Source organism: Rhinolophus sinicus, chromosome 2 (assembly GCF_057876585.1).
Source record: "Rhinolophus sinicus isolate RSI-liver-muscle chromosome 2, RSI-T2T, whole genome shotgun sequence".
NCBI lineage: Eukaryota > Metazoa > Chordata > Mammalia > Chiroptera > Rhinolophidae > Rhinolophus > Rhinolophus sinicus.
In genome coordinates, this window is record NC_142502.1 from 168,136,292 (window position 1) to 168,162,297 (window position 26,006).

The 26,006-nt window shown below is 35.4% G+C and overlaps 1 protein-coding gene across 2 annotated transcripts; it reads left to right on the forward strand.

Annotated features, from left to right (window-relative positions):
* Positions 1-1,708: 1,708 nt before the first annotated feature.
* TSLIG3A (tRNA splicing ligase complex subunit 3A) lies at positions 1,709-17,002 on the forward strand. Of its 2 annotated transcripts, XM_019741901.3 has the most exons (8): positions 1,722-1,882; positions 4,472-4,620; positions 6,758-6,892; positions 10,419-10,603; positions 11,623-11,703; positions 12,266-12,382; positions 14,970-15,137; positions 15,220-17,002. In XM_019741901.3, the coding sequence occupies exons 1-8, from the start codon at positions 1,830-1,832 to the stop codon at positions 15,880-15,882; spliced, it is 1,551 nt and encodes a 516-aa protein (XP_019597460.3). In that variant the 5' UTR covers positions 1,722-1,829; the 3' UTR covers positions 15,883-17,002. The 2 variants fall into 2 exon arrangements, with proteins under 2 accessions (XP_074187990.2, XP_019597460.3); XM_074331889.2 differs by lacking the exon at positions 10,419-10,603 and having other exon boundaries at positions 1,709-1,882.
* Positions 17,003-26,006: the final 9,004 nt, after the last annotated feature.

Sequence of the window (26,006 nt, forward strand, 5' to 3'; positions counted from 1 at the left end):
AATAAGTCAGACAGAAAAAATCGAGAACCATATGAGTTCACTGATATGTAGGATATAAAACTGAAAACAACAAAGGAACAAGACAAATAAATAAATAAAACTCATAGACACAAACTATTTTAGTGGTTACCAGAGGGTAAGGGAGGAGGGTGGTGGTAGATGAGGGTAAAAGGGATCAAATATATGGTGATGGAAGGAGAACTGATCATCACTTGTTCACTGACTAATAATAGTATGTTACAACTTACATAGAAAAGTGAACCTTTTTTTTCCCCTCAAATTGATTGTGAATTAAGCCTTACTTTTTATTTAGCAGCTTAGACAACCTTATGAGAACAAATGATTCCATTTTTATTATAAGGTAATTATGTACAACATATATAAGGTGAAACAAATTCAACTAGCTTGATCTTCCTATCTTTTCACATTCTGCTTATAAAACCTTATTTGACTAGTCAAATGAGAAGGAATATTGATTCAGATATGCCTCTGTCTCAAAATCCAGTCCTTATTGGTCTTACCATTTTGACAGCTCATGAAGCCACTGAGCCTCAGTGTCCTAATCTGTAAAATGGGAGTAACACATACACAGCCCTATGATGATTGCATAAAACAATATGGATCACGGGAGTAATACCATGTCAAGCACACTTTGGCTACATTATAAATGTTAACTCCTTCCCCCACTCTAGATGATGCAAAATAAGGAAGTTAAAAAAAAAGGTATAGGGGGCATTTATCCATTCGACATGAAAATGTTTGAGAATTACAAAATAAAATCTACTGGTACCAATGTGAAAACGAATTAAATGTCTACACAATGCAACATTATGCCAATTTATGTTAAATATAATTCTCTAAATATGTCCTCACTTAGAAAACATTTTTTTCATTTTTAATAACTTCTAAGCATATACCCAACCAACAACTGCCAAGAAATCATAACCCCTCGTGAACTGAATGTCACACCCAACCAAATAACGTCAAAAGCAATTGCATTACAGATTAAAAGTTTATTCACTGTCTGAAGCGCGTGGCTTTAAATACATTCTATTTAATACGGAGCGAAGCCCTCCTCTGTCCGCCCTTCTCCCTCTCCTCCCCCCAAAATAAGATGCTTAGTCTGGGAAGGGCTTAAGAAGAATGCAAAGGGGCAAACGCAACAACTTTCCGAATACGTCCAAGTCAAAAGAAAGTTGACTCCTCCCTAATCCTGAAATACAGCCACTGCAGCCACAGGGATACCAAAAGGCATGTTATCTGCCAGTCTCAACACTTGGTCGGTCTACCCCTGTCCTAAGGAATTAAACCGGAGCTTATGAATTTTCCCTCTCTTCAGGACCCACAGCTAAGGCTAGACTACGCTGGCAGGCTGCAGACAGCCACTCCGGCTACTCCTTGGGACGCAGAGACAGTTTCACAGCCAACACCCACCCATATCTAGAGACCCCCAAGCTCCTACCCCGCCCTTCTCTCCCCAAGATTCGCACATGCGTACACCCAATTAAGAGTTTAGAATTTTCCTCCCTCTCCTGGTCCCCACGCCCTGCTGCCACGCAGCCAGTCCTCCTGCCCTTCTTTGGGCAGCTGGCCTCATTATTCAGTAATACGCATGTGCAGCATTGTGCCACCCGGTAATCTTTCCTCCCGCAGGGGTGGGGAAGCAGGCGGGACTAAGTTTCTTGCGCACGCTCGGGACATGCGCAGTGCGGACACTGAGGCGCCAGCTGTCGATTTGGAAGTTCCGGGGAGGCAGCGCATGCGTGAGTGTACGCGTTGCCGGCGAAGAGGGGAGCCTGACGACTCGGAAATTTGAATACCACAGTAGCATGGAGTGTGACCTCATGGAGACTGACATCTTGGAGTCGTTGGAAGATCTAGGGTAAGACTGCCAGGGCATGGGGTCTCCCAAAACCCACACTGCCGGTCTCGGGGGAACACCTCCTGCGCCCTAGTCGGAGACACCTGTCTCTCCACACCGCACCCCGTGGCTCCTGGCTTTCGCCCCCTGTGGCTCCGGGACCCCAATGCCACGTCCACTCTCTGCCCTACCGGGTCGGAGCCCTACAAATGCGACGCCCGTAGGCCTTTTCTGTGCTCCCTGCAGCCGAGTTACCCGCAGCGTTTGTCAGTCATGCGTGTCATTGTCTGGGCTGTGGTGTTCGCCACCCCCCTCCCTGAGCTTCTCTCCTTGCTTGCTCCCCATCCTCCTGCCCTATCTCCTCACTCTAGAGGTTGCCAAAGTTGCTTCTCTGTTTTTCTACTTGTCCTCCAAACTTTCTACTCCTGTCTTGAGCCCCTACTCCTACCTCACCCCACTTCTTTCAAAGAAATCTCCTTTGCCCAGTCATCTCTGCATGCACCCAGCCACATGTCTGTGCAGCTGCATCCGCTCCGCTGGCGAGCTCACGTGTGCTCCTAACCTGTCACAGCCATGGGGACCACTGGCAGTTCCCTTGGCTGTGACACTCTGCTTCTCTGAGCCGTTGTTATTATTATTATTAGCCCTTACCCTTAGGGTCATCTTCACCCCCCAAGTCCCTGCATATTTGTTGTGTATTTTGTCTCTCTTCCTGACAGTTATGGTTGGATAATCATAATTCATACCTAGAAGCTGAAAATAGGGCTTCTTATTTCATTGGGTCACCCAGATCAGTGTACTCTATTAAAACTTGAAAACTTAGAATCTCTTGGGCTAAATGTGGTTCCAGAAACGAATTGATTAAATATTTGTCTATAGGTATGGGTCAAAAAATGACAGGTTTAGCTGGCTGTAATTATAAAATAACATGCCCTTTATCAAAACCTTTCCCTAGGCTTTTGTATAACATGGAAACGTTTGAGGGAAACCTTTAGGAAAGGACACGGGGAGGGTTCCCAAAGTCTGTCCTGGTAGAAGTTTTTAGTTAAGAGTACTCATCACCTTTCTTTGTCAAAGTGAATTACCGTTGTTCTTTTTTTGGAACTTGCTCTGAATTTTCATGAATATTCCAGACTTTAAGGGACTTATTTCTTCCATTAGAGCGTAAGTAAAAGTCACATTCAGCAAAGTGGACTCTTTTGGTGGACATCTCAGACTAAATACTTGCTCACACATGAATCTATTCATTCAGTAAATATTTTTGAGGAATGCTTGTTCTGCGGCAGTGTTGGGCTGAGCATTTATGAGGACAAAGTGAGGTGAAAGAGAGGTTCACGCTAAGAACATACCGTGAGACAATTTGGGGCGAGCCCCTTTACTGCAATAGGAAGTCCTAGAAGCTTCTTAGAAGTGATACTTGAGTGTTGAAAGAGCAGTAGGATGAGAAAACAAGGTAGACCTTACTTAAATGCAGTTGTTCTGCATGGATAGACGTCACCTAACAATTGGTGATGGATACTGTTTCTTCCCTGTAGAATAAACGAACAAAATCTAAATATGTAACACGAGAAATTTCTAGGCCTACTCACTGCATCCCAGTGTCTAATAATGTGCGGTTTTGAATTTAGATGCCAGAGTATATGTAATCTAATTTTTGTGAAACACTTTTTCCACTCCATTCAATGTGTAAACATGTAATTGTATTTTAAAAGGATTGAGTATTGTCATTTCTCTAACATCTCTGTACCTCAAAACATTGAATTATCTAAAGCATGTTTAATATATCATCTTTAATAGCTGTTTATTAGTATTTCATTTAAAAGAAGATAAAGTAATCTTCTGGAGAACATATATTTTAAAATTACTTTGAGAATGACGAAATCTTTAATTCTAGCCATATTCTAGATTGGGGTTCATTATTACTATTGTCTTTTATGAATGTTTGAATGTTTAATAATTTTTTAGAATTACATTTGAATTACTTACAAAAGATTTGGATTCATTTGTACCAGTTCACCCAAACATCAACTCGCCAAAAATTATTAAATCAATCTTGACATTTCTCTGGTACTAGTATATCTTACTAGTCTTAACTCATTAAATATAGAAAAAATAAATAAATGATTAATTTGGAAATTTTTGTTTTTAAAGAAAGTTATTAAAAACCTAATTCATTTTTGGAAAAACATCTAGAAAAGATAACCTAATTTTTTTTTTTTTTAATTTCTGAAATAGTGAACTATAGTATAACTAGCTATCACTTACTAAATCTGGTTTTAATACTCAGTTCAGTTAAAGTGAGAAAATAAAACTTTGTACATAAGAGTTTTCAATAAATGTATAGAAGTTGATATAATTTAGTATAGTTGATTCTATTAAACATTCACATATATTTTGAAGGGTTGAAATACAGTTACCACTTACCTTGTTTTTCTAATGGTTTAGTGTAGTTCTAAATTTTAGTTGTATTTACAAGTTTAGAAATTGATCATCACGACTTATTGTTATTAAACTATTGCTTACTTATACAAATAATACATAAATATATTGTGTCTAACATATTAGGTGTGATTTTATGTTTTTCTGAAGTGTGATTTCTTAACTCACCAGTTACAAGGGTCCATTGTTAGAAGATGGCGCTCTGTCTCAGGCAGTCTCTGCTGGAGCCAGTTCCCCTGAGTTTACCAAACTCTGTGCTTGGCTGGTGTCTGAATTAAGAGTGCTCTGTAAACTGGAGGAAAATGTGCAAGCAACTAACAGTAAGTAAACATTCAGTTTTAGGTGCAAAATATACAAATAAAATTGAGGCATTATCAGTACTAAAGCTAAAATTTCAAATTCTATCTAAATATAAAAAAAAAAATTTGTAAAGAAACCAAATACTTTTTTTGTCTCCATTGTTTTTAGAGAAAGGTGATTTGGAAGTTGAAAAACCAAAATATAGTCATGCAACTGTTAAAAATTTGTGGAAGTTGAAAAGACCCGATTACTGAGATACAGAAGAATGGAGACAAATATAATACAAATGAACTTTCCATTCTTTGTAAAACATGACTTGTGAGATCTTAAATTGGTGGCTCGAACTAGAAATTAGGATGGTTTTCTCTTGGGACTACTAGATTCCAGAAGTTCATATAGCATGTGAACACATTATAATTGTTATACATAAGGAGAAAGAGAATGCTTTCTTAAGGTTTGTGCATCATAACAATGTATCACTAGATATATTACAACCAGATCCAACACCATCAGATTTATGGCATCAGAGAGCTGTTTCATATTTGCCAATTTTGTTACTGTTTTAGCATTAGTTTGTTGACTTTGCAAAAGAGACAAAGGCTTGGAACCTGACACTCCAGCTGGTTCTACCTCCTACTATAGGTAAATCTATAATAGGAGGAGACAAAGAAAAACACCCACCTATTAATCCACCCTTATGGAGAACTATACACATAATCCCGTTTTCTTTTTCACAGTATCCCATTGTCAAGAGCTCACCCTTGCAAGTTTAGTATATTTAGCATGTACATGTTACTTGCATCCAATTCCGATTTTTAAGGAGAGTATAGTATAACAATGATAGCAACAGCTTACAGTTATTGAGCACTTATTATGTTCTAAGTACTTCCATGTGTTAACTTTAAACCTCCAGGCTATCCTACCAGGCAATGTTTATTACTCTTTTATAGATTAAACAAGGAAGCACAATGAGATTAAATACATTGCCTGAGGTCACACAGCCAGTAAGTGATAAAACCAGCAGTCAACCTCAGCAGTCAGATTTGGGAACCAGTGCTCTTAAAACTGCCTCTTGACTCAGCATTTCAGAGGTTGTAAGAACTTTCGAAAACACCTGTACTGTGTGGTAACTCTTTATAACCTAGAGCCACTTGGTTCAAATGAAAACATTTTATAGAAGCCAATACATAAAACAGGTTAAAGTGTAGCTGTTCTAGTTGAAGTTGAGAGGGAGTACTTTTAGCACAACTCTCTCATCCTCCCCAGCTGCCTCTAAAGGCGTCTGGAACTCTGGAGTTCACAGAACACAGTTTGCAAAATACTGATGATACAGTCTTCCTATTTTATAGAGGAGGAAAAGGATCCATATCAAGACATTCAAAGTTGGGTACTTAATTTTTGCTCTTCAGTGATATGAATAGACAACCATCAAAATAGGAAGAAAGAACATTGTTATTCCTTGGTTCCCCCAATGAACTCTTTGCTTGACAGGTTATGGGAATACAAAACTACAAGTCACATTCACTACCTTCAGATTTAGTTTTACTGGAAGTATTTGGCACGAATGAAAGAACTAGAGATTCGTACAGTAATTGAATGCTTCACTCTGTGGTTTACAGGGGAGAAAATCAGCAAGTGCAGCAGTACTTGGGAGGATTTCATCAAGGAGCAAGACAGCTGGGCTTTAACAGACAGGTGGGATTGGGTAGAGGAGGAGCCGAGGGCATATCCATCACAGGGAGTAACAAGTGAGGGCACAGAAGTGGAAATGAGACAGGCCTGGCACAAATAGAGGAAATATTTGTGGACGTAATCGATAACTACTACGTACATGTAGGAGGAACTACTACGTATAACAATGTACTGGGAAGGAAGGGTAAAGCGGAGGGGCTACGAAGAGTCTTTAAAAAGGCAGACCGAAAAATTCGATTAGGTGAGGTAGAAATTAGGAAGCCATTGCAGATTCTCAAATAGGGGAATAACCTAATGAAAGTATTTAAGAAAGAAAATTGTCAGCAGTGTGAGAAAGGATGAGTTAGAAGAGAAAGGAACTTGTATTAGGAAAATCCTATTAAAATTTTCAGTTTATATATAACTAGTATGCTAATGGAAAAAAGAATCATTTTTATTAAACAAGATTATTTTAATTCTTAAAAGGCCCAAGTGAAGCTGAAGAATTCCAGCTTGAGGTGAGTGGGCTCCTAGGGGAGATGAACTGTCCGTATCTTTCACTAACATCTGGGGATGTGACCAAGCGCCTTCTCGTTCAGAAGAACTGCCTCCTTTTGCTCAGTAAGTTCATGGCTACTAGAATGCAGCCATTATTTTCTATTTCTGTTTTTCATGACTAATAAACTAGCTGGTATTGTTTTGTTTCATTATAGATTTAATTCAGAATACTAATTTTAAAGAAAATTTCGTTAAATTTCCAGTGTAGAAGCTAATGGTGGGCCTTTGCACCGGTAGCAGTGTTGTGTTGTATGTAATTGCTGCTCTTTTATCATTCAACTTGGGTGGTACTCAGGCTATTGTGCTTCAGCCAATATGACCAAAGGTAGTGCTGGAGTGTTGTTCAAGTGGGTGACCATTAAACCTTAGCATTCTAAAACAGAAGCACATTTTAAAGTAGAGTGGGAAAACAGTGTGGAAATCATGGAGATTTTTTTTAATTAAAATATTTATCTTGTTGCTATTTCTTTGTGGTTGGGTAATTGTTTAGGGGATTTTGGTTTTGTTTGTATATATGACAAATTACAATGGAAAATTTCCTGCAGTTATAATTGCTTTGTTCCTATACTTACTGATCATTCTGGGAAATAAATTATTATAAAAAGTTCTTTCCTTCCATGTTTTTTCTATACTAACTACTATTTCTCTCTTCACCCTGAAAAACAGTAAGTAGACTCACAAATTTTATTGCCTTAAATACACTCTCCAATAAATCCAACCAGTAGTCTAAACTCAGGATTTTTGTAGCATTCTGAGACACATTTAGGTAAAGCTTTGGTGAACTGGATATTACCATTTTTAATATGACAAACACCGTTCAAAGGATTTTTAAAATATTTGTCTTTACAACCGTACTATGGTTTCTAGAAAATGATACAATTACAGTTTTGAAGACTTAGTTAAAGGAAGAAAATGTGTTCATAGCCATTATCCTTAGGCACTAAGTTATTCCAGTATCACTTTCTTAACTTCCCTTTTGTCAAATGATTGTTAAGGGGGCGTAGACGGGATATGCCCATAAGGTTAGATGTTCCCTTAGATATTGATATTACTGCATATAGTTCTTATGCATGCATTCAGTAACCTTCAGATTGTGTAATTTCTATAACTGGCTCAGGCACAGTATACGACGCAGTGATTCTCCCTCAGTAGCACTGCTTATCCTTACCAATACCTAATATTTGGCACTTGGAATATATTATCTTACAAAGGAACACAACAGCTGTGTGGAAAGCTTAGTAATCACCCTGAATATCTAATTCTTCCTAAGAGCTCAGGTTGGCCTTTTTAGTGCTGATACTTATAAAAACCACTGTGCATATAAATCTTAATATCCTTAACCCTTTCCAGTCTCTTAACCAGACTGCGAAGAACATGATTATTTCACACTCAGTGTCAATACTAATAGCAATTTTAACGTGCTGTCACCTCCAAAACTCTTCAAGAACATGCAACTATTTGCTCCTCAACTAAAAGACTAAGTCAGCTAAAGGTTATTCTGCTTTTAATTTTTCACACATACACGCAACTCACTTTCCTCCTCTTTATCTTTACTTTCTTCCGTTTTCTAAAATGTTCCCCTCGGTTTGTATCCTCTCTCTCATGTAGTATTTGTGTACATGTACTCATTCTCTACTTGCTCTGTATGAGTATTTCTCATCTTTCCAAGTATCAGTTGTCACATCTGTGATGCTATAATGTTACTTCTTCCAGCACCCTTAGCTTACTGATTTAAATCTTTTAATACATTGTATTTTCAGAGGAAAAATAAACAAACCTCATTAGAATTGTTAGTAAAATAGAATAGTCTTCAAATGAGTGGCTGAAAAACGCTCATGTGTCAGGTTAGAACTATTTTATTTGTTCATTGGCCTTTCTGGTTGTCAGATTACTCCCTTTAAATAAAGTAAGTCAGCTGTCTGAGTTTCTAACAGATGAAGTACTATTCATCTTTTATGCATTTATTCTTTATTCCTAACTAGATTGTCAGTAGAGGTAATCTTTTTTGTTTGTTTTGTATTATAGCTCCAGTGCCTTTCCTAGTTCTTTGAACACATCAGCTACAGTTAATGTTTTTTGATGGTAATTGTATTGGTGAACTAATTTTGTGAATACCTGAGCTATGTTGTCCTAAATTTAGAGAACAAGTTTATTAAATCATATAATATATGATTTTCTAGAACAAGGGTTGGCAAACTTTCTTAAAGGGTCAGATAATAAATATTTTCAGCTTGGTGGGCCATGAGATCTGTTACAACTCTTTTAACTCTGCTGTTGTAGCATGTTGTAAGCAGCCACAGACGATACGAAAATGAATGAGTATGGCAGTGTTCCTGTGAAACCTTATTTGTAAAAACAGTGATTATTTTCATGACAGTGGGGTTTTACTGTTTTGATCTTTTACCTCATACAGTTAGCTATAGGGAACATGTTTAGATTTTATCAAACCTATTTAGAATGACGTTTCCAGAAACTTGGTTGTATTTATTGTTCTAGAATAGGAGTTGGCAGCTTTTCAGAAATGATCTGCCAAAATTATGATCCCTGTACTTTTAGGATTACACCTTGGGTATAGGAAATAAAATATTCAAGTTGATCATTCTTTTGTAATTCAAAACTTACGAGCCCAGAAAATGTCTTTTTTCAAAACTATCTTTCTAATATTGTCAGAAGATTCTCACTTTGTCACATAACTGGAAATCCCGAGACACAAATGATTACTAATCATCTTTTATAAAAATTTAAAAGTCCTTGGGAAGGTTAAAGGAATAAGATTGAGTATTTATATCTTTACCTCAATTGCCTAAAGCAGATTGCAGTCCTCATTTTACCTGACTGAAAATCAACACACAGGATGATATTGATACAAAAGGACTCTGCCAAGAAATGATTAGAAAGTTTTGTTGTTTTTTCAGGGGAGGGAACTAGAATGAGGAAAGTAGGAGGGAAGAGAATACAGAGAAGAATATAGATGGTGAAAGAGAGTTTTTTTTGAACAGGCAGAGGGTGACATTAGGCCACAGGAGACTGTAAGAAGGGAACTTGGGGAGTTTAGTAAAGCCTTTCCTCTTCTCCTGTAAGTTAAGCTTTGACTACTTAAAAATGTTGTCTCACACTAGTTCTAAACAGATGTATTGGGAAATCAGAGGGCAAGATAGTTCTATCACTGGTCCATATCAGTGGTGAGAAGTGAAAATAATAACCTTTATAACTGTTGCTGATAATTGGCCACCTGCCACCGCCTTTAGCAAATTTGTCAACAGATGCCAACCCCTGTTCTGTAGGTTCCTTAATAGTAGAATGCAAGAATCTAGCTTTTTAGATGTGATCTACCTTGCTCCTTTGGTTTCAAAGAAGAATCGCTTATTTTTAAATCAACCTTTAAATATATATTTGTTAAATACCTGAATTACAGAACCAGTTTATATGTTATGTCATTTGAGGTAAAAATGGTTTTCCTTTCTTGTTTTTATCCATTCTTGCAGCTTTAAAAGTTACATATCATTAGGTCTATAGAGTTGTGACTCCAGACTTATGACTATTAACTGTAGCTGTATCTCATTTTGAAATCTTATTTTGTTTACTTCAGCATACCTCATCTCAGAACTAGAAGCTGCCAGAATGCTCTGTGTGAATACTCCTCCAAAAAAAGCTCAAGAAGGAGGCGGTAGTGAGGTCTTTCAAGAGTTGAAAGGCATATGTATTGCTCTAGGAATGTCCAAACCTCCAGCCAATATAACTATGTTCCAATTCTTCAGCGGGATTGAAAAAAAAGTAAGACCTTTAGTACCAGATTGTAGTGTATTAAAGGCATAGTCCTACATTTGTTTGAAATAAAGCAAGTTAATTTCTCTTAATGGGAACCTAATGTGCATATTATTAAGTAATTGTTACTAAATGAGTTTTGGGTTTTAAATCCTACATGCCTTAAAGAAAAATTAGTATTTTAGTTTTTTGTTTTTTTTTTAACATCTTAGCATGTCTCTTTTTCAAAAAGGAAAGTTTACACTTTGATTTATAAGCTGAAATAAACTAGATACAATGTAAAAAGAATTAAGTCCTTTTAAAAATTACTTTATCATTGAACTTTTATGCAGTTAATTTTAAGGTCTTTATCATTAAATGTTACCACTCTCCTCCCCATTGACTGGACAGAAAAGGATGTTAATGTTCTTAGTTTTTCATCCAGTCACTTCGAATCTTATATGGTTCAGTTGGCAAGTTACATTCATTGACTTTAACATAATCTAGTATGTAACAATAAGTCAGAATTATTTTTATACCACAAATTACCAACAGTTAAAAGGTTTCGTAAATAATTGATTAGGTGCAAGCAGTTTGAAAAATTAATGAAGGGCATGATATTTGTTATAGCAGAGTTACTCTCTGTGTGCCAATCTGCTGGACTCTGAGAACTGGTACATTTGCATTGTGGGGCCGGTGGACATCATGATGCACAAATCTGGCTGAACTCTACAGGGGAGCAGCAATGTATCCATAGTCCATATTTTCCTGTGTGTTCATTCATCCATTCAGCAAATACACATTGAGTGCCTGCTGTTGGCAGGCACTGTTCTAGGTGCAGTGGAGGAATCATGCTTCCACAGGCACGTGAGGAGTGGGACAAGTGAGTGTCTTTATTGTGTGGGTCTTGTACATTTCAAAACATCCTCCACCTTTGCCTCTGTCAGGAACCTTCTTTTGATGGCAAGATATGATGGGACTTGGGAAGATAAGGAGGATATGTGTTACTTTTAGATTTGTTTATTCATTCATTTATGTTTTTGTGTCAGTTAAAGGAAACATTAGCAAAAGTTCCGCCGAATCATGTGGGAAAGCCTTTATTGAAGAAGTCAATGGGACCAGCCCACTGGGTGAGTAGTGAACATCTTGAGTAAATTTGTAAGGAACCATCTATGTCAAGATATTTATGTCAACACTTAACAGTTTGTGCTTTTTAAGTTGTATTTTCTGATTTGTAGTTTCCTATGTGGACATCCTTAGAATCATTTTGGTGAATCTTAAGATTTACGCAGAATAATTTTACTTGTGTAAAATTAGAAGCACTTATGTCATAATTTGTAAATATTTCACACAGCTGATTAAAATAACTTGAAGTTTAGTACGATGTATGTTTCTAATTGCCAAGTGGGTTGCCTTCAAGACAAACACTTCATGGGACTGAGCTTCACACAGTGAATTCTGAGAAAGCTAAATGAGAATTTTGTACTTTACATATTCATTATTGTTTTGAGACATTATTTTGCCTAACACTTCCTTAATAATTATGACGTTTATTATATTTATTAAATAACTTATTTTATGTTAAGTGCTGGGGATTCAGTTATGAATAAAAATAAACACAGTTTCTGCCCTGTTGGAACAGAGGTCAAGCAGATTTAAATACTGCTTTTTTTTTTTTCAATTTTGTTTCAGGAAAAGATAGAAGCAATTAACCAAGCCATAGCCAATGAATATGAAGTTCGGAGAAAGCTGCTAATAAAACGTTTGGATGTCACTGTCCAGTCTTTTGGTTGGTCTGACAGAGCTAAGGTACACATTAAATAATTTAGAAGAGTAGAGTATTTATAGACATGATCCTTAAGCTTTCCCAGTTGAGATATAGAGGAGACGACAAGCAAAATACATAGGAGACATACACAGGAACTTAAGTGAGTTGCTGAGTGACTTTTTTCAGCTAGTCAGCAATAATGGAAACACTTATTTTTCAATTTTTAAATGCTTTTCAACAGAATCATATGTTATAGACCCTACAGGACGTACTCATTTGTGAGAGAAACAGAGAGTATCTGAAAATTACTAAAATAATAAATTTTGTAATTATTTGTGTACTATACTTTGTATAATTGTTAAGCTAACAATTTAATTTGCTGATTAAATTTAGAAATGCTGGAGTTAGCAAGATCAAATAAAGAACTGGAGGATCTGGGAAGACATACAACTTATTTCAACTTAAATGAGATAATCCAGTTAAAGGTCTCAGTCATTCAACAGATATTTATTAAATATCCACTATATGATCAATAAGTGGAAATTAATGGACACAGTTGATTAATTTGACCTTCTTAGAACCCTGAAATGGAACTAATCCTTGAATTTATGTGGAGGTTAGTCCAGATGTGTATTAGATGCCGCTTTAATAGTGCATTCCCTTTTGGAAACAGATTTTTCTCTGAATTTTAGAAAATGATTTTTTTTTTTAGTTATCCAATAATCTTGCCAATATGTTAGTTTCCCCTTAAATCTTTAAACCTTAGCACAGTCCTACTTTGCTGCTAAATTGTTGAGGTAGATATTTATTGGGTTACAATATGTTAGCGTTGGAAAGGGTCTTAGAAGTCAGTCTTTACTACCCTCATTTTGCAACTAAAACTGTGGAGACTGAGATAAATGGGAGAGTACCTAATACCTCCCAGCTAGTCAATAGTAACACCCGGAGTAAATTGTTCCCTTCTGTGATTGCTATTTAGGAAACACCAGTCCTTTCTTAAATTATTTTTGATAAAAACAACCATTTCACTCTCAGCATGGTAGATACACTTCAAAAACAATAACCTGCACTGTCAGCTAGAAAAACATAATGACTGATGAACGTGCACTGACTGAGGCATTTACTCTGGGGTTCTGGTCTTGGCACTGCCATCAGTGGCCTTAAGGCTGGCATCCTGATACAGTATGTCTGAGCTTCCATTTACTCTTCATTTTTGACATCTTTAAAGTGCCACAGTTAATCTAGGTGATATTTAAGAGTCTTTTGAACGATAATACACAATGATTGTATGAAATACATCAATATATTGAGGAGGATTTTTTCATTTAATGGAATTTACATACTGATATCTCACTTTGCAACTTCGTTTTTAATTATTTTATAGAAATTACTTTCATATGCACAAAGTGAAATTTTTTTTCATGTAATGAAATTTATGCATGTATAGCTCACTTTGAAATTGCATTTTAAGTTAGTTTTATTTGAAACATATATGAAACCATTTCTTGAAAGGTGTTTGTTTCCATTCAACAAACAATGATTGAGCACCTATTTAGGTACAATAGTGTCTACAAGCAAAATATAAGACATTCCCCAGAGAGATGGAATGACAATCTCTCTATCCTTTTAATTATTAAAGAAGTTTCTTAAAATAAAAAGTCATTGATCATCCCATTGTCTTAACCACAATAGCTCTTTTCATTTTTAGTATTATCTTTCTTTCTTTGTCCATATAAGCAATCATAATAAACATAGTTTTTTACATTCTATTTTGTCACATAATATAATTAAACATTTACGACCAATATTTGAGTACCTGCATATAACTGAAAGACTTACCATATATTTGTGTTCTTGTGCCGATTTGCTGTGTATTGTAGCTGTTGCTTCCAAAATTTAGTACATAGAAGATTGTTGCTGTTTCCCAAAATTTAGGTTACTTTAATTTGCATCTATTGATTTCTGCCTGGAGGGAAAAAAAATGTTTACGTTTGTTCAAACTTACATTCTCTTGTGTGAACTTTCTCTTTATATCCCTTGTTCATTTACCTTTTGTGGTCTTTTATTTGAAATAGAGTTAAATGCCTTGCCCAGTTTTCTAATTTTCCAGTGATTTATCTCTTTGAGCTAATTTCCTTAATCATTAACTTATACTTCTACTAAGTGGTTAAGGTAGACCCTTTTTTCTTAGAAAAGAGGAAAGTATTAAGTAGGGGGATCACTTTTGTAAGAAATGTATCATGTTAATATAATTAGTACAAATTAGACACAACTAACATTTTTATCTCATAGTAAGCAAAGATGGGAATAATAAAAAGCAAATGATCTGAGACCAGTGGCAGGGGGAACCTTTCTACCTTTTTGGCCCCACAGTCGTAAAGGAAGCTCCTCTAACCCGTGTATTCCTCCTCCACCTTACCCCAAAACGCACCCCATCGTTTCTTGCAGTGCTGTAAGACATTATAGTTCTTGACTAGGTAGGAGCAATGGTGAGTATATAACCTTTTCCTCCCATGTAGAGCCTAGTAAATATTGTTATCAGACATTTTAGAGATCTTTAACTTATTTAACATGAATGTTTGTCATTTTGAAAACTGACATTTACCTTTGAATACTTTCCTTCAACAGACTCAGACAGAGAAATTAGCAAAGGTTTACCAGCCGAGACGTTCACTCTTATCTCCTAAAAGTATTATTTCTGTTGCCCATCTTTTGGCTGCAAGACAAGACTTGTCAAAGATTTTAAGGACAAGCAGTGGCTCAATAAGAGAAAAGACAGCCTGTGCCATCAATAAGGTGATTAGAGTTCCTTTATCTTGCTTACATTTATTTCTGTTTACAAAATAAAATAGTTTCAAATCTCTTTCTTATCCCATAGGTGTTGATGGGCAGGGTGCCTGACAGAGGAGGTAGACCCAATGAAATTGAACCTCCACCCCCAGAGATGCCACCATGGCAGAAAAGACAAGATGGCCCCCAGCAGCAAACAGGAGGCCGAGGAGGAGGGAGAGGTGGTTATGAACATTCCTCATACGGAGGACGAGGAGGTCATGATCAAGGAGGAGGGAGAGGTGGACGTGGTGGCTACGACCATGGTGGCCGAGGGGGAGGAAGAGGAAGTAAGCATCAAGGAGGCTGGACAGATGGAGCGAGTGGAGGAGGAGGTGGCTACCAAGATGGTGGTTATCGAGATTCAGGCTTCCAGCCAGGTGGCTATCATGGTGGCCACAGTGGTGGCTACCAAGGTGGTGGCTATGGTGGCTTCCAAACGTCTACATACACAGCAAGTGCATACCAGGGTGGTGGATACCCGCAGGATAATAGATACCAAGATGGTGGGCACCATGGTGATCGAGGCAGTGGCCGAGGAGGGAGAGGTGGTCGTGGAGGCCGAGGTGGACGCGGAGGCCAGGGAGGCGGTTGGGGAGGAAGGGGAAGCCAGAGTTATCACCAAGGGGGACAGTTTGAACAGCACTTCCAACATGGAGGTTATCAGTATAATCATTCTGGATTTGGACAGGGAAGACATTATACTAGTTGAGGCTACAGAACCTCACATTTTGCTAGAGCTCAAGTAATAGAAGCTTAGTTTCAGAATCCTGAATCCAGCATGATTTTGAATTAATGTGAGACCACAGGGGGCAGGCAGATTCCTGCTTGGCATAAGCATTTGTAGGTCTTCATTCAGTTTTGTTGGGGTTTTTTTTAATGGACTTACATACTGCTGTTTATTTGACACACACACAACATCTCTCCTTTGTATGAAGAATTTTTTAAAAGGTAATTAAAATTGCCTTTAATTGACCAGTAGACTAATTCCACAGTCAGAACATGCATACTTTTTTGAAAAAATTACTTGAATAAGTAGTTTTCATGTCTTCAATATGCAGTTTTAAAAATGAGGATTCTCCTAGATTTTTTTAGACTTACAACTAGGAAACATTCCTCATATTAACAATGCATTTATATGTGTTTTCCTTATAGTATTCTAATGTCTATTTTTCAAGTACAGCTCTGCCCTGATTGGTTTTTTTTCAGAGAGGTTATGCCACATTTGCTTCATGATAGAACTTTCAGATCAGTTCCTATTAAATGAGCTCTTCTGCAGATAGCACATTCAGTAGCCTTATCCTTTTGATGGAATACTCTACCACAAGCGGAACTCTGAAAACCTTGAACACGGCCAAAATCAACAAGGATTATAAAAGCAAACTAAGTGTGACTCTATAGTAATGTAGGCATTTAGTTAAGTCTAGCAATTCAAAATGACCTGCATCCATTCAAAACAAGTTCCTCTTTCAACCTTATTTTTACTTGAAATCTAGAAGAAATAGCAAACTGAAATTTGTTTTATGCACGAGTTAATACCACTGGCTCAGCAAATACAAGTTAGTTTGCTTTGGGAAGGAGACATTTTTGTAATGAAAGAAATGCACTACAGAGTATGGACAGACTTGCTTAGTGCAGGAGGCCCTTTATTATTGCTGCAGAAAACAAAAGCCTGGCTGAGTTGATGTTTTACATTCTCCTTTACTGAAATCTACATGACATGAAGCTTCTTGCTGGGTTTTTGTATACTTAAACATTGTCAAGCTGTGAAAGAAAATGGCTGGAGGTATGCTTTGTGTGAAAGATGAGCAATAAAGTATCTGTACATTCTATCTGGTTTGAGTTTTATTTTAGCTACTTTTTTTAACTGAATTATTCTGGACACTTGCTTCAAGCTTATGAGCTAAAGCCTTTGTTCCACCGAGGATTTTTGAGTGTTCACTTAAAACATAATTTGTAGCGAAAGATAACTCTTACCCTAAAACCTTAAATAAATTGAAAAATAGCCATTTCCAAATTTACCTTTTACTATAATACTATAGCTAGAAAATTGCACTACTTATCTGTGGCCACTGGGTGTAGCTGTTGCCACAATTTTTTAGGCAAAGTAACGATGGCCCTAATCTTTTAGGATTTTTTGTTTTATTTTGTTTTTTCATTCTTCCTAAGAATAAGGGACATTTTTCCTGAAATGAGTGAATTGAAAATGTCAATATATGTTTGTAAAAAGAAACAGTATTTCCTTTTCCTGAGTTTTTTAAAGAATCGATTAGTCTTACCATTAAAAATACTCTATTCGCTATGGAGATAAGCATATTCTTTTGATAGCTAAAACTATTTTTGAAAGCCTACCTTGATCATTTTGTTAATATATTAGATTTTTTTGGCTAGCATATACCATTCTAAAATGTTCAAACTTGAAGACATTTTAAAATACTTTATAATTAAAATTTTTAAGTTCTGTCTTGAAAATTGTGTTGATCTCTTTATGCTGTTAAAAATCTTTAGTTGCATAGCAGTTTCCTATTAGAAATAAAATTGTCAAGATTTTGTATCTGAAAATATCTTAGAATGTATGCACATTTACCTTAGCATTTGCTTTCCTTTGTAGCCTCATATTCTACAAAATGCCTAAGGACTGTTTCATTCCTTTGACATAATTTTGGTTTATTTTTATAGTTAATAGATTGCTTTTCAAATATGAACATGGAAGGAAGCAAATTGTAACATTTCTCCATGATGGCTCTAAAATTTGCACCTTCATTTTCTGCTTCAAATGAGAATTTTTTTTCCCATTATGAAACTATAAAAGAATTATCTTTTAGTTCCTCTGACATACAGTTCTCTAGAAATAGGATATTTCAAACCACCAGTTTTGTTACTATATTAAAATAATAAAGTTCTTAGATTTTTTTAATAGCGCATGTCCGTTGATCTTACATTCTTTGAACCTTAACTTGCAGTAAATAATGATTCACTGGAACAAGGGATGTGAGCATTACATGGAGAAACAAGATACAAAATTTTTAGGAAATTTTTGCCATACGAAATCTTAAAATACTGTCTCAGACAGAAACAAACAGTACCTTTTGTTAGTGCTTTTTTTCCTCCTTATACCAGGAACTAGAACAGGGTATCAACATGCTCTACGGAAATTATCAAAGATGTGCCACTGTCATTTTCATTTCTTGCTCTAGTTCCAAAAACTGAGCTAGTGTCCAACTGTGCTGGACATAGAATAGAGTTAAGTAAATTCTTGCTAAAGAAAAGCATTTGAAATCATTTGTATATATACTTAACTCTTCCCACTGCCCAAATCACTTTTATACTTAAGATTTTTTTTTTAAATAGGTCGTGCTTATTCTACCTTTCTGGATACTTGACCTATTTATCCTTTTGAAAATGTATTTTAAATGTGTGTACATAACCATCTTCCCCTTAAATAATTTTGGTGGTATTTGATTCTTTTTTTACAGATCTTTTATTTAGGTTTACCTAAATAAAAAAATAAATTCATCACAAAGTAACATAAAACTTTTTTCCGTGCTTTTGTTTCTCTCATTTGCTAATGTGATTCTAATCACTAGAAACGTTCTTTTTGTTGTTATTCAGCACTACATTTGCACATTTGTATACATTAATGTATTCTGAGGGTTCAAATCACTGAAGCGCGCATGTCAGTGTTTGAACTCATTTATCTTGGGTACTTTCAGTCACCTGCAAAGTTATGTTGGTAAAAATTTTGCATAAACATAACTGTTGGCATTAGTTATGTTTATGTTTACTTCCACAGTAAATCGTTTACTGCCCACTAAATGTCAGTGAAAAAGCCTTGGGTGAAAGCTGGAAGATTTAACATGTTCCGTAAGAATTGGAGGGGAAAAAATATTTTTTATATGATCAGTCTCAACGTGACTGGAGTTCAGCTAGTCTTCAGATGGTTTTCCAGGGTGATTGTTCTATAACTTAGTTGTAATTTTGATGTGGTCGTAGGAGGAGAGCAAACCGTTCACTACTGCACCATCTTGACTGGAACTCAGGAGGGAAAATCTTGAAAGAAGTCTACTAAATTGGCCAGTATTTGTTAAATTGTTATACTTTCTTCAAGAAGAGAAAGACCTGCGGTTCAGTTCAATCAACATTTGAGTGCCTGCTATATTCCAGGAACTGTGTTGAGCATTTGAAGCACAAAGATAAATTAGAGAGTCCCTGCCTTGGAAAATTCCCAGCGGCAGAGCTAGAAACACATAATTGTAGCATAAAATGAAAGTTATACCAGGGTACTAGGATGGCACAGTGTTCAGTATTGCTCGTATGAGTTGGAAAGTAGCAGGAGAAGTTGGAAAGGTTGCAGGGGCCCAATAATAGAGGGCTCTACATACCTTCCTAAATTTTGTATGACTTGGACCTAATTTATGTACCTTAGTATGCCAAGGCATGTAGCATGGCCAGATGTGGATTCTATATAAATCATTGGCTAAAGAGTACAGGATAGATTTAAGGCTGGGGTTAAAATTTGAACTGAAAGCATAGAGCTTAAACTAATGTATAAAAGTAGGGATGGAGAAGGGACAAATTTAGGAAATATTTAGGAGGTAAAATTGCAGGACTTGATTGGTTGGAGTAAGAATAATAAATGTAGTATGACTCCTGGTTTTTTTCTTTTGTAATTGGGTGACAATTCCATTCATTATAATTACAAGAAGGGTAAAAGGTATGCAGAGTGGGGGAATGATTTCAATCTATCAAAAAACGATTTCAATCTATATGCCTATCTAGCAATCACTGTATCTAAATACTATTTTTAATGAGGCATTTACGGGATGGTCAAGATAAATCAGGTTTTCTTGGGGAAAAATATAAAAAGTACTATCAAGTCCTCAGAGCAGATAAAATTCCCAGTTATACATAGCTTCCAGCAGTTCGCGAGGCCTTAGCTGACACCATCGCTAATGTCTCCTAAATCTTACCAGCTTCAGAATCCTTTCTCAATAGAGATCAGTTCACGTACAGAAGACCAAGTCAACTACACTAATAGAAACTACAGAGAAACCGGTTTCCTTCTAACTAATACTCAATTAACAGAAACTAATGGGGTAAAAAAACACCGAATAAGCAGAAAGTCAATGCCAACTTAAAGGGATGATTGAGGCGATTTTTGTACTCTTATTTACAATGATGATGAAATGTAATAGTTTAAGTTGTAGAGCTGTTCTGTATCACTTAACTTCTTACCCAGTTATTTAAGTGCTTGCTGTGGAAAAACAAAAGTAATAGAAAACATGTTTTCCCTAGAGGCACTTGTTCTGTAACAAACTAGGGCAATGAAATGTGTACCCATGTTAAAATTCAAAGCCATGGGTGGAAGCAAAAAGTGCCTGCCTATGATTCATTTAGAGCAACACCAGGAGGCAGGTGATCAGGACTCAGGACTCGGGTGCATTAGCTATGTGACCTTGAGCAAGTTACTTGACCTACCAAAACCATAATCTTCCAATCTGTAAAATGAGAACAGTTCGCACCTTCATAGAATAACTGCGAATTAAGTGTGATAATCTGTGTAAAATGCCCACCCCAGTGCATGGTACATAATATCCATTCAATGTTGGCCATAATCAATTCTGAGATAATTACCACTCAGGAACACCTTACACAGAACCTTAGGGCGAGTATCTGTCTTCCCTTCCTGGTTCAAGTTTGGAACAAATGTTGCTAAGTGTGTAGCACTCAGTTCTTACTACAATTTCAAAACAGCCTAAAATAACCTGACTGCCCACACATACAGAACCTATGATGGGCAATCTGTTTGGTGTCCTTTTGCTTTTTAATTCTAGGGGTTTTTTTTCCTACTAGTATCTTTTCCATCATTTTCAGTGTGACTAGAAAACAGCAGCTCTGTAACAGCATTGTCAAGGACAACAAGGGAGTGAGTTAATATTTGGAGACTCATTGATCATTAGCTCATGTTACAGAATTCTTTTACTATCTCTTGATTATTCCAACTGCTGGGGAACTTTTCTTTTTTCTTTTTTTTTTTCCATCTTAAACGGTAAAATTAGAAGTAAGGATAATGCCTGTGGTTTAACCATAGTTTTTTCAAAAATGGAATAAGCAGTAATTCCCAAAGTTACTGCAAGAGGTACACTACTGGGATAGATTGTTTTAAGCCAGGGAATCAATTTTCTGGTCCTCATCTTCCACAAGTACTCTTTTCCAAAATTAGTTGAGAAAAAAATGTTCCCATTTTACCAAAAAAAAAGCCCCAAATGAATATCACATCTTTCTCGTGTGAATTGTCTCAGAGTATAACACTCTCTAGAGGTGCTAAACAAGAGACAATTCCAAATATTGGTTCAAGGACACTTGGTTTAACATCTACTCAATGCATTCTAGCCCTTTAAATCCTTTTGTACCTATTTTTCCCTAAGGATCACATTGGCCTGAGGACAGTCTTTCAGAGCAGCCAAAACAGTATTTCTTAGTTACATGAGGTCTCTTAAATATAACTAGACTGTTTTACAAAAACCAAATCTATTAAGATACATTGGATAAAACTCACAGATAAAATGTCAAACGACTTCTTTCAGATTCAGGGGTTTTTATACAATAAGGTAGTTAAAGCTTGTATTATCAAATCATGTCACGAGGTGTGTACTCCAATCACAGTCAAGCTCATTTCATTTTATAGCAATTAATAAACTTATTTAAACTTATGATGAAGCATTTTGTATATAAACTGAAACGTGTGCAGGTGAACAGAAAGGCTTAAAGACCTACAATTGGTAAATGTCTTCGTGTGTCTAAGGGACACACATTACTAGTCCCCTGATCTACACCAAAAAGATCTCTCTCTGCATATTGTACAACAGACAAGCCCCGTTTTGAGGCTAAAACCTCTACTACCTTGTGAGTGTGTAGAATATCACCTTTGAAGTCATCTTAGCTATAGGAAAAAATAAAAGCTATAGGGAAATTACTGGGAAGAGGATTATATTATGAGTTAAAAAATTGGTTCTTGTCTCAGTTCTGCTAGTAAAGAGTTCTGTGATGTTTCTGTTTCACTAAGTGATTGATAAAAGCATGACAATTCATTCTTCTGTAGTCATGCCTTAGGAATGTTCTACAAGGCAGCGTTTGTCACCCTTGTTCACCTTGCCTCAGTTTGTTCCTCTGTGACACAGACCCTAAGGAGGGTCCATGCGATTTTATTATCATTAGGACATGTTTAAATAGATAATACATGGCTTAAAATTCAAAATGGAGAAATAACTTATTCATACTGTTTTTCACCTTGGTATTTATTTAAAATTTATTTTGGACACCTTTCCATATCAATTCATAAGGAGTTTCTTCTTATCTTTTTTAACACCTGAATAATATGCATGTTGTATGGATGTAACCATTTGTTTAACTAGGGCTTTATTAATGGATACTGGATTATTTCCATTCATTTCCTATCTCGAATGATACTGTTGTGAAAAACCATGGTCATTTTGTATTTGTCTTATATCTAAGTGTATCTTGAGAGGTCACAGGTAAGAGCCTGAATTCTGGAACATACTTTTGGGGTTTGAAGCCAGGCTCTACGTACTAGCTGTGTGTTCTTGGGCCTATTGTTAACTTCTCTGTGCCTCAAGTTTCTCATCAGTAAGAACTCAGGTTAATGCAGTATACATGAATCGCCCTATGTAAAATACCTAGGACAGTGCCTGACATACAGTAAATGCTGGGTTAGTTGATGCTATTACTGTTATTATCAGAATCATCATCATCATCATCTTTAGGAAAAATTCCCAGATGTGAAATTACTACGGTAGGTCAAAAAGAAAATACATACCTTATTTTGATGAATATTGTCAAAATGGAGTGTTTTAATACCTGATAGGACTATTTGGTATTCACTCCTTACTTTTTTTCAGATATTTCATAGCTATTCATGTTTGTTTTCTTCCACTTTAAAATCAATTTGCTAATGCAAAAAAAAAAAATTCCTCTTAGTGGTTTTTGGGGATTGCATTAATAAATGCAAAGGTTAACATGAAGAAAACCAAAATCTTCATGATACTTTCTTCCTATCCAGAAACTTAGGGTCTTTCCATTTAGTTCAGCCTCCTTTTGTGTCTCAGAAGCATTTTATAGTTTAGCTTGCTTGTTTCTTGTTTAGTTTATTCTTTGATATCTTAACTATTTTTGTCACTTATATATAAAGTATTTTATTTTATTATATCTTCTGATTTCTGTCTGTACTTATGAAAATTATTTCTGTCTATTAATAACTACCTTATCGATTTTTCTTTTTGTTTATAGTAAGTTTTCAGTTGATTTTGGGGGGTTTCTAAATATAATCATATCATAGTAATTATTTTTGCTTACTTTTAAACACTTATACCCCTATTTCCATTTTTACCTATTTGTATTACCTAAAGCCTCAGAGGCATTATTAGATAATATGATGATACACCTTTGTATGTTATACAAGTCTTGAGTATAAATACTTACAGTGTTTCCTTATTAACTATCATGCTGGTTTTGGGGTTGAAATAGATAAATTTTAATCACATGTAGAAGTTTTTATCTATATTTATTTTTAAGAGTTTTTAACTCTAATGTATGTTGAATTTTGTCAAGTGTTTATTTAGTATTTATTAAGATGATTATATAATTTTACTCTTTAGATTTTATTAACATAATCATTTATATTCATAGATAAACGAATGTTGAACCATTTTTTAATTCCTACTATGAACCTTCATATTTTTTACTGTACTTATAATATTTCAGATTGGCCTTAATATTCATACGTGAGATTATTTCAGTTTTCTTATTTGGGGCAATTCTTATTGGATTTTGCTGTCAATATTATGATTGCTTCATTTAAAAGATTTTAGAAATTTTCTCTTGTATTCTAGAACAATGTAAGTTACAGTGAAATTATCTGTACTTTAAAACTTTGGTCATAAAAAAGAATGAAATATTGCCATTTGCAACAACATGGATGGACCTAGAGGGTATGCTAAGTGAAAAAGTGAGGCAGAGAAAGATAAGTACCATATAATTTCAATTATGTGTGGAATCTAAAAAACAAAATAAATGGACAAACAAAACAGAAATAAACTCAGAGAGAAGAAATTGATGGTTGCCAGATGGGAATGGAGTTAGGGACATATGTGAAAAAGGTTGACGGGATTAAGATGTACAAATTGCCCATTATAAAATTAGTTGTGGGGATGTAAAAGTACATCATAGGGAATATAGTTAATAATATTGTAATAACTATGTGTGGTGTCAGATGGGCACTAGACTTACTGGGGGGATCACTTCGTAAGGTATACAAATGTCCACTCACTACTTTGTACACCTGAAACTAATATAATATGGTATGTCAACTGTAATTAAAAAATTAAAAAATATATTAAAAAATATAAGTTTTATAAAATTTTCTAGTAGAACCCTATGAGTCTGATGAAAATGTTGGACAGTAGCCTCTTCAACAACTCCACACTTTTTCCTTATTAAGTCAGTTTTTGCATATTATATTTTTCCAGAAAATTATTCATTTTAACTAGGTTTTCTTTTTTTTCTGTTTTGGTCTAGATTTGAGCAAAGTAGCCCTTTATTTTTATTCTTTCTTGTCTATTCATATATTTAAGACTTTAAATTTTCTGCTAAGTAGTGCTTATGCTGAATTTTATAGGTGGTATGTACAGTGTTTTTATAGTCATTTCCTATACATTCTTCAGTTTGAATTTTCTGAGTGATTCAAGAGTTGTTTGAAGCATTTGGAAGAGGTGGGATTTGTTTTGCTTCAATTTCTGAATTTTAGGGACTTCATTTCTCTGGTTTTGCCTGTAAGTTCTAATTTTATAATATAGTGATGAAGTTTTACCTCTATTATTTCCAAATTTTTTAAACTTATTGATATTTTCCGTGGGGCCTAACATATGGTCAATTTTTGTGAATGTTTCATTGAAGAAGATGGAACAGGAGATTTATCTCCGTTTTCAGAGGAAAGAGGACATATGCAGTTTGATATGTATATGTATCAATTTTTAACATCGTGATTTAGAGTACAAACTCTGGAGCCAGACTGACAGTATCTAAACCGCAAAAACAGTACTGTGATCATATGTGTATTATATAATTTCTCTGGGCCTCACCTCAGTTTCCCCATCTGTAAAAGGATTGTAATGACAACATCTACCTCTTAGGCTGTTGGAAGGATTAATTGGGTTAATATGTGCAAAGCATTTAGAACAGTGTGTAGAATAAAATAAGCACTACATATGTATTAGCTGTTACAATTATTTAGACTTCCCTTGTTAATTATTCAGTTTTTCTAGAGTAGCACTGTCCAAATGAAATATAACACAAGTCACATATGCAATTATAAATGTCATGGTAGCTATGTTAAGAAAGTTAAAAAAAAAGGTAAAATTGTTCTTAATAATATATTTTATTTAACCCATTATATAAAAATTGTTTTCATTACAACGTGTAATCAACATACAAAATTTCTTAATGACGTACTTTATCGTCTTTGTTGTGTACTGTCTCTGAAAGCTGGCATGTTTTGTGCCTACAGCACACTTCAGTTTGGATTAGCTACATTTAAAGTGCTTAATAGCCACATGTGGCTAGTGGTTACCACATTGGATGGCACAGGTGTAGCAACTTATTTTTTGTGTATTTGATTTGGTATGTTATGAGCTAAGTAAGGTGAAAATAAATTTATAAAATAAAACATTTATTTTCTTATACCATTAATATATTTCTGTGTATTTCTCCTTGAATCTCCTACACTTTTTGTTCTATAAATGTTGATGTTCTGTAATTTGA

Bases quoted from the DNA above. Each gene is read 5' to 3' on its own strand.
- TSLIG3A (XM_019741901.3), top strand. From the start codon at position 1,830: ATGGAGTGTGACCTCATGGAGACTGACATCTTGGAGTCGTTGGAAGAT. The intron at 6,893-10,418 runs GTAAGTTCATGG...TGTTTACTTCAG, and splicing joins GAACTGCCTCCTTTTGCTCA to CATACCTCATCTCAGAACTA. The intron at 11,704-12,265 runs GTGAGTAGTGAA...ATTTTGTTTCAG, and splicing joins CAATGGGACCAGCCCACTGG to GAAAAGATAGAAGCAATTAA.